Genomic DNA, 8,569 nt, shown 5'->3' on the forward strand with positions numbered 1-8,569 from the left:
CCTTTGAAATCAATCCTGGAACAATTCAAATGGTACAAAATTCAGTCCAGTTTGGGGGTTCTCCAACGGAAGATCCCAATATATACATTAGGGATTTCATCGAGATTTGCGACACCTTCAAGTTTAACGGTGTTTCAGAAGATGCCATGAAACTGAGACTTTTCCCATTTTCTCTGAGGGATAAAGTTAAGAGCCGGTTGCACTCTCTACCACCAGGTTCTATTGCGACATGGGAGGATCTTGCTCAGAAATTTCTTACTAAATTCTTCCCTATGGAAAAGACAACTACAATCAAGAATGCTCTTACTCAATTTGCACAGCAGTCGGGAGAATCTTTATGTGAAGCCTAGGAGCGCTACAATGAGATGCTTAGGAAGTGTCCTTATCATGGAATTCCTGACTGGATGGTGATAAATTGCTTTATAATGGTTTGGGAACACAGTCGAGACCTATGCTCGATGTAGCATCTGGTGGAGTTTTATGGGCTAAGATCTATGAGGAAGCTTATGAGCTAATTGAGATCATGGCCGCTAATGAATATCAGAATCCAACTCAGAGACTACCACAAAGCAAGGTAGTAGGAATTCTGGAGGTGAATATAGCTACAACTATAGTTGCTCAGCTAAAAGCGTTAACTATGAATGTGGATTATCTGGCTAACTATGGTGTTCATCAGATAACTAGTATTTGTGAGCTTTGTGCAGGATCAAATGCGTTGGAGCAATGTGCTATATCTAGTGAATCAACTCAGTTGGTGAGCAACTTTCAGAGGTCGCAGCAACCAGTTCTTGCCACTTATCATCCTAACAACCGCAACCATCCTAACTTCAGCTGGAGCAATAATCAGGGTGGTATGCAACAACCTTACCAGCAGTTTGGAAACAAGCCTTTCAATTCTCCTAGTTTTCAGCAACATTTTTCACCAAGGCAATAATTTCAGCCATAGGGAATGCAACAACATTCTCATGAAGGTGCAGGTCCATCTTCAAATGAAAAATCTAAATTGGAGGAGTTAAGACTAATGTGCAAAAGCAAAGCGGTTTCAATCAAAACTCTGGAGAATCAAATAGGGCAAATTGCCAATGCTTTATTGAACTGACCACAAGGAACTCTTCCTAGTGATACATAAGCTAATCCAGGCAAGAGGGAAGTCAAGGAACTGTTGAAGGCAATCACCTTAAGATCTGGAAAGGTCGCTAGCCCTAAAAATCATCAAAACGAAGAATTTGAAAAATTTCTTCAAAAGGTGGGTGCGCCCACGCCCTTATCAAGCGCGCCCACACCCTTTCCAGCTCCAGCAAACGAATTTCTTGAGAAAACAGCTGTTCAGAAGGGGGTCGAAGCGGAAACGAAGAACACGTCTTCTGAAAACACTACTTCTGGGTAAAATACAGGAGATAAACAAGTCTATCCGCCTCCTCCATATCCAAAAAGACTTCAGAAGCAACAATTCGATAAATAATTTGCCAAGTTTCTGGAGGTTTTCAAGAAATTACATATTAACATACTTTTTGCGGAAGCTCTAGAACAAATGCTGAGCTATGCTAAGTTTATGAAAGGTATTCTTTCGTGGAAGCTTAAACTTAAGGAGTTAGAAACCATTGTTCTAATGGAAGAGTGCAGTGTTGTGCTACAACGGAAACTACCTCCTAAACTTAAAGATCCAGGAAGGTTCACGATACCATGCACTATTGGAAACTTATATTTTGACAAGTGCTTGTATGACTTGGGAGCTAGCATCAATCTGATGCCATTGTCTGTCTTCAAGAAACTTGGTCTGCCTGATCCAAAACCTGTAAACATGTCCTTATAACTGGTTGATCGATCCATCACTTATCCACGAGGTGTTGTGGAGGATGTATTGGTTAAGGTGGACAAACTCATTTTCCCTGCTGATTTTATCATTCTGAACTTTGAGGAAGATAAGAAGATTTCCATTATCTTGGGCATTCTTAGCTACTGGCCGAACTCTGATCGATGTGCAGAAGGGTGAGCTTACTATGAGGGTTCAGGATCGGGACGTTACCTCTAATGTTTTTAATGCAATGAAATTTCCTACTTATGAAGATGAGTGCTTTAAAGTAGAGTTGGTCGACTCTGTAATGAATTTGGAGCATGATCGATTGCTAAGGACTGACGCCTTAGAGAGAGCCTTAACAGGGGAATCTGATAGTGAAGACGAAGAAGGGGCAGAGTAACTGCAGTATTTAAATGCATCTCCGTGGAAAAGGAGATTGGACTTGACATTCGAGTCTCTTGAATTATCAGAGCTTAAAAATTCCCAGGAGTGTTTCAAACCATCTATTGAGGAAGCTCCCACACTTGAACTAAAACCACTTCCTGATCACTTGAGGTATGCGTTTTTAGGTGATGCATATACTTTGCCTGTTATTATTGCATCTGACCTTTCAGGTAGTGATGAAGACAAGCTCTTGATAATTCTGAGAGAGTTTAAATCAGCAATCGGGTGGACTATAGCAGATATCAAGGGAATCAACCCTTCTTATTGCATGCATAAAATTCTGCTTGAGGAAGAAAGTAAACCAACCGTTGATCAACAGAGAAGACTCAATCCTATCATGAAGGAGGTAGTGAAGAAAGAAATTCTTAAATGGATGGATGCAGGGATAATCTATCCTATTTCTGATAGTTCATGGGTGAGCCTAGTGCAGTGTGTACCTAAGAAATGAGGCATTACAGTTGTTGCTAATGAAAAGAATGAGCTCATTCCTACTCGGACAGTCACATGATGGAGAGTATGCATGGATTATCGGAAGCTGAATAAAGCCACCAGGAAGGATCACTTCCCTCTTCAATTCATTGATCAAATGCTTAACAGGTTGGTTGGCCATGAGTACTATTGTCTTCTGGATGGGTATTCGGGCTATAATCAGATTTGCATTGCCCCAGAAGATCAAGAGAAGACCACTTTTACTTGTCCTTTTGGCACTTTTGCTTTTCTTCGAGTCTCTTTCCGACTTTGTGGTGCACCTGCTACTTTTCAGAGATGCATGATGGCTATATTCTCAGACAGTAATGGTACTAATGTGGAGGTGTTCATGGATGACTTTTCTGTGTTCGGGACTTCTTATGATGAGTGTTTACATAATTTTGGCTTGGTGCTGAAAAGATGCGTTGAGACCAATCTGGTGCTCAACTGGGAAAAATATCACTTCATGGTGTAACAGGGTATCATTCTTGGGCACGAGGTATCTAGCAAAGGTCTTGAAGTGGATAAGGCCAATGTTGGGGTTATTGAAAATCTTTCTCTACCACTCTCAGTTAAAGGAATCCGCAGTTTTCTTGGTCATGCGGGTTTTTATCGGTGATTCATCAAAGATTTCTCCAAAATCTCTAAACCCTTGTGCAATCTTTTGGAGAAGGATGTTCCCTTCAAATTTGATGAACAATTTTTGGCTACTTTCGAGAGTTTGAAAAAGAGTTTGACTACATCACCTGTTATTACTGCACCTGATTGGAATGAGACATTCGAGATGATGTGTGATGCTAGTGATTTTGCAGTTGGAGCTGTTCTTGGCCAGAGAAAGAAGAACATTTTTCATGTGGTTTAATTTTCTAGTAAAACCTTTAATGGTTCTCAACTGAATTACACAACTACAAAGAAGAAGCTTTTGGCAATTGTCTACAGTTTCGAGAAATTTTGATCTTATTTGCTTGGGACAAAAGTGACAGTTTACACTGATCATGCTGCTATTCGATATTTGGTCTCGAAAAAAGATTCAAAACCTCGATTGATTCGATGGATTCTCTTGTTACAGGAATTTGAGCTTGAAATCAAAGACAGGAAAGGTACAGAAAATTAGGTAGCGGACCATCTCTCACAATTGGAAGATCAAGGCAAAGCTTCACAGGATAAGATGTTGATAAATGAATCATTTCCAGATGAGCAACTTTTTGTGGTGCAAGAAAAAGAACCATGGTTTGCAGATATTGTGAACTATCTTGTGAGTAATGTTATTCCCCCAGAACTCTCTTATACTTAAAGAAAGAAGTTTCTACATGAAGTGAAGTGGTATCTATGGGATGAGCCATTCTTGTTTAGACAGGGGGAAGATCAGATTATCAGAAGGTGCATTCCGTATAGTGAGATGGAGTGTATCTTGTGAGACTGTCATTCTACTGTGTATGGTGGCCATTATGGTGGAGAGAAGACAGTTGCCCGTAGCCTTCAAGCGGGATTTTTCTGGTATACTTTGTTAAAAGATGCTCATCAGTTCGTGTTGAGATGTGATCGCTGCCAACGAGTTGAAAATATGTCTAAGAGAGACGGGATGCCTCTCAATGTGCTTCTCGAAGTTGAGATTTTTGATGTTTGGGGAATCGACTTCATGGGGCCATTTGTCTCTTTATGCAATAATCAATATATTCTTTTGGCGGTGGATTATGTGTTTAAATGGGTTGAGGTTAAAGCTTTTCCAAACAACGATGCTAAGGTGGTGATCAATTTTCTTCATAAGCAGATATTTACACGGTTCAGTACTCCAAGGGTCATAATCAGTGATGAGGGATCACATTTCTGCAATCAAAAATTTACTCCATTGATGGAAAGATATCATGTGAATCATTGTATGGCCACAACTTATCATCCTCAAACTAATGGGCAAGCTGAAGTCTCTAATCGAGAGATCAAGCGAATCTTGGAGAAAGTTATGAGTCCGTCAACGAAGGATTGTTCTTTGAAGCTAGATGAAGCTGTTTGGACCTATAGAACAGCATTCAAGACTCCTCTAGGCATGTCTCCTTTCCAGTTAGTATACGGTAAGGTGTGTCATTTTCCTGCGGAGCTAGAACATAAAGCATATTGGGCTTTGAGGAAGCTGAATCTTGACATGGAAGCTGCCGGAGAAAAGAGAATGCTCCAACTTAATGAACTCGAAGAATTTTGTTTACAGGCTTATGAAAACAACAAGTTATAGAAGGAGAAGGTCAAGAGATGGCATGATAGGAGGTTAGTGCACAAGACATTTGTGCCTGGTCAGCAAGTTCTATTGTTCAACTCCCGTCTTCGACTTTTTCCAAGAAAGCTTAAGTCACGGTGGTCAGGTCCGTTCATTGTCAAAACTGTGTTTCCACATGGAGCTGTGGAATTTTCTGATAAGCATTCGGACCAAGCGTTCAAAGTAAATGGTCAGAGGTTGAAGCATTATTCTGGGGATATGGCAAACCGTGAGGTGGTGAGCGCCGTTCTTGCGACAACTTGATTTCGAAGTTTCACGTCAAGCTAAAGACGTAAAACAAGCGCTTCGTGGGAGGCAACCCATGCATTTGTTGTATTTTTGCTGAAGAAAAAAAAACAAAAAAAACAAAAAAACTGAATTTTTTCCAGAAGTGCGGCGCGCTCGCGCTCTACACGGCGCGCCCGCGCGAGGTCCCTGGAAAAGAAAAAAAGAGCCAAGCCCAAACCCGAATTCTACCCTAATTCTAACCCTATTTCTACACCCTAACAACTCCCCACCCCTCCCATCTCTATCCTATATATATACATCTACATACATACAAACACATCTTCTATACCCATAAACCCTAGCCTCTCCTACATATAATACTTACACCCAAATCGCTATCACTTGTGATTATGGCACCCAAAAGAGCACAAACCACAGGGAGTAGCAGCACCCATCCCTCGTCTACCGAGGATTCTAGTATGGGTGGCATGGAGAACATATTTACTTCACTGGAGGCTCAAGCGGAGTTCACTAGGTTGATGTCTAAGCCGATTGCTAAGGAGAGTGGATTTTTGCCTACGGCTCAGGATGTGAAGCTATTGGAGATGATTGCAGAGAAGGGTAGGGAGAGTTTTTGTGAGGTACCAGCTGCGGTTCCGATGAGCATTGTGCGGGAGTTTTATGCCAATGCTAAGGCTGAGAAGAGTGGATTTTCTGTGGTGCGGGGTTTGACTGTGGATTACCGGTATTCTTGGGGTTATAAATCAACCCATGAGGCCTAGGGCTGTTGATGATTAGGTGCAGAAGACTAGGGAGGATTTGGACTTGGATTACATTTTGGCAGAGTTGTATGTTCTAGGCACGTAGTGGAAGTACAATGCAGGCACCACTGAGCCGCTTAATTTTCCTGCTTCATGTATGAACAGGTATGCTAGGGCTTGGAACCTGTTTGTGTATGCTAATATCATGCCATCGTCACCTTCACACGAGATTACTGTGGATCTGACTATTCTGCTGTGGGGAATTTTGAATGAAGAATATATTGATCTCGGCTATGTGATTCATCAAAGTATGCTGCATTTTCTGCGAGGGGGAACCACGGGGGTAATTCCTCATGCCTCCATTATTACAAAGTTGTGTACTTCGGTTGGTATTAGGTGGCCCGAGCATGAACAGCTGCAGATGCTGAGTGCTCCCATAGATAGCTCGACAATTTCGGTGATGCAGGAGTGGTATGGCGGTAAAGCCCATGAGAAGGGATTGGGTTATACATATGATCATCTACTGGGTGGCCAACCAGCTGACCAGACATATGCAGGGGATTCTTCTCAGGCACGACAGACATCTACTAGATCCACTCGTGCAGTTGCTAGGTCTTCTCGTGCACATCAGGCAGGGGATATGACTGGTCTTGGTGATGCTCAATACAGACGGTTGACTAGGCGTCTGGATGCCATGCATGACATTCATATCCATTTTGCTCAGGATTTGACACAGGCTTTGAGTACTACTTTTAGAGCCACCGGTGTCGAGGTTGATTGGCCTGTATATGGAGCGAGCACTGTTTACCCGCAACCTGATTCTCCACCCAAGGAGGGTGATCCCGCCAAATACTAGGTATGCCTTGTATCCTTACCTTCAATGAGGACACTGAATATTTTAAGTTTGGGGGTGATTATGTAAGGATTAGTTGTGTGTCGTGTTCATATAGATTCATATTGCATGTTTAGTTGTAGTTAGTTCATTATTTTTGCATGATTGTTCATATAGATCATATTTGTTTGCATATTAATTCATGTTATCATGTGAGTCCATGTAATTTCATTTACATGCATATAATATGACCCCGTAGGATGAACTGTTTCTGATTGGTAGGTTGGTGTTAATTTTTGTGTGTAGTGATGTCGAATAGAGGGATGATTAAGTCCTAATGAATTGATTTGCATGCCCATAAATAAAGTTTTTTCACAAGTCTTATAGGTTGCTTTTGAACTAGATCATGATCATACTTGTTTGTTTGTTGAAATTTAATCACTTGGTTATATTTAGAATTTTTGCTATTCTCGTAATGACATAAGAACACTGAATTTTTTAAACTAGGGAAAAACATAGATATCATTGCTAGTTGTGAATAAAATTAGGCGTCGAATGGCTAGTAGCCGGCTCATATTTTTATGAGTAGTCTAGGGTTGGATGAGATGGAGCGAAACACACTCATTCAGAATCATTGAAAAATAAAGCAAGAAAAAAAAAGAAAAAGAAAAAAATGTGTTAGTATATGAATAATTGACCAAGGGTGAGCTCTTTAATACTCGAGCAATTAAATTCTTGGAGACTTTGTGCCTAGTGACCTAAGGCTTGTATAGTCTGGGATCCGCTAACTCAACGCTCGCTACATGGGTATTATTGTATAAGTCTTTATTAGGAATATGTTGTGTACTTGATGATAAGCTAAAAAAAACACCTTAGTAGATTTAACTTAGTGAATATTGTAGAACCTGACGGATGATCAATTATAGTCCCGACGGATGATTCAATATAGTCCCGACGGATGACTAATTGATATCCATCGGGTGAGTAGCTTATGTAACAATAAGTACTGTAGCACATTTCTGCAAACAACTTTGTATAGATTCTGTAGTAGCTTATGAATTATGTAGACTGCTAGTAGATATGCAGAATAGGTTGATTAAATGTAAATATAAGATGTCTTATAATTCTGGACAAATGAAATGGAGTCAATTGATAAATGGCTACCCGACAGATGATCAACAAAGCTACCCGACAGATGATCAACAAGGCTACCCGACGGATAACAAGCATGTACCCGACGGATGATCAATTCAAATATCTGTTGACAGTGACAACACAGTCACATGCGTTGGGTATTTGCAAAAGGAATGTGGCAGCCTGTTTAGCAGGGTTTTGAGAACAAAGAAGCATTACCATTTCCATGCTATTTTGAAGATATTCAAAGATGCTGGAATAAAGTAGTGAAGCAGCATGGAGTTAGACTTGATAGGTTTTGTTTTATTATCCTGTCTTATTACCATGTTGTTAGGTCCCAATTTGTTTGTAGAAGGGGGGGTTGAATGCAAACAATACCGTTTAATCGAATAAAATGCGGAATAAAATTGTGAAACAAAATTCAAGTTAAATAAAACTTTTATTAAACTTGAAAGGTGTTACAACTATGGTATCGGTTACAAGGGATTAATCTCAAATCAATTATTACAAATTTAGAATAAATTCGACATGAACTTTTTCTATTTTTGTAATTAAAAGATCAAATGCTAAATGCGATTTGAGATTAAGTTCTAGGGATTTTAATCCGCTAGATTGATACACAAGAACAAGATAAGTATTTCTAGTTGATTGGATTT

General features: G+C 40.2%; 1 protein-coding gene and 1 non-coding gene across 2 annotated transcripts; one reads left to right on the forward strand and one right to left on the reverse strand.

Annotated features, from left to right (window-relative positions):
• Positions 1-287: 287 nt before the first annotated feature.
• On the reverse strand, positions 288-394 carry LOC141688627 (small nucleolar RNA R71). Its single transcript, XR_012562060.1, has one exon. It is a non-coding gene; the product is annotated as a small nucleolar RNA R71 (small nucleolar RNA).
• A 4,195-nt stretch (positions 395-4,589) lies between these two features.
• On the forward strand, positions 4,590-4,937 carry LOC141685497 (uncharacterized). Its single transcript, XM_074490591.1, has one exon. The coding sequence runs from the start codon at positions 4,590-4,592 to the stop codon at positions 4,935-4,937; it is 348 nt and encodes a 115-aa protein (XP_074346692.1).
• The last annotated feature ends 3,632 nt before the right edge of the window (positions 4,938-8,569 follow it).

This window comes from Apium graveolens, chromosome 9 (assembly GCF_009905375.1).
Source record: "Apium graveolens cultivar Ventura chromosome 9, ASM990537v1, whole genome shotgun sequence".
NCBI lineage: Eukaryota > Viridiplantae > Streptophyta > Magnoliopsida > Apiales > Apiaceae > Apium > Apium graveolens.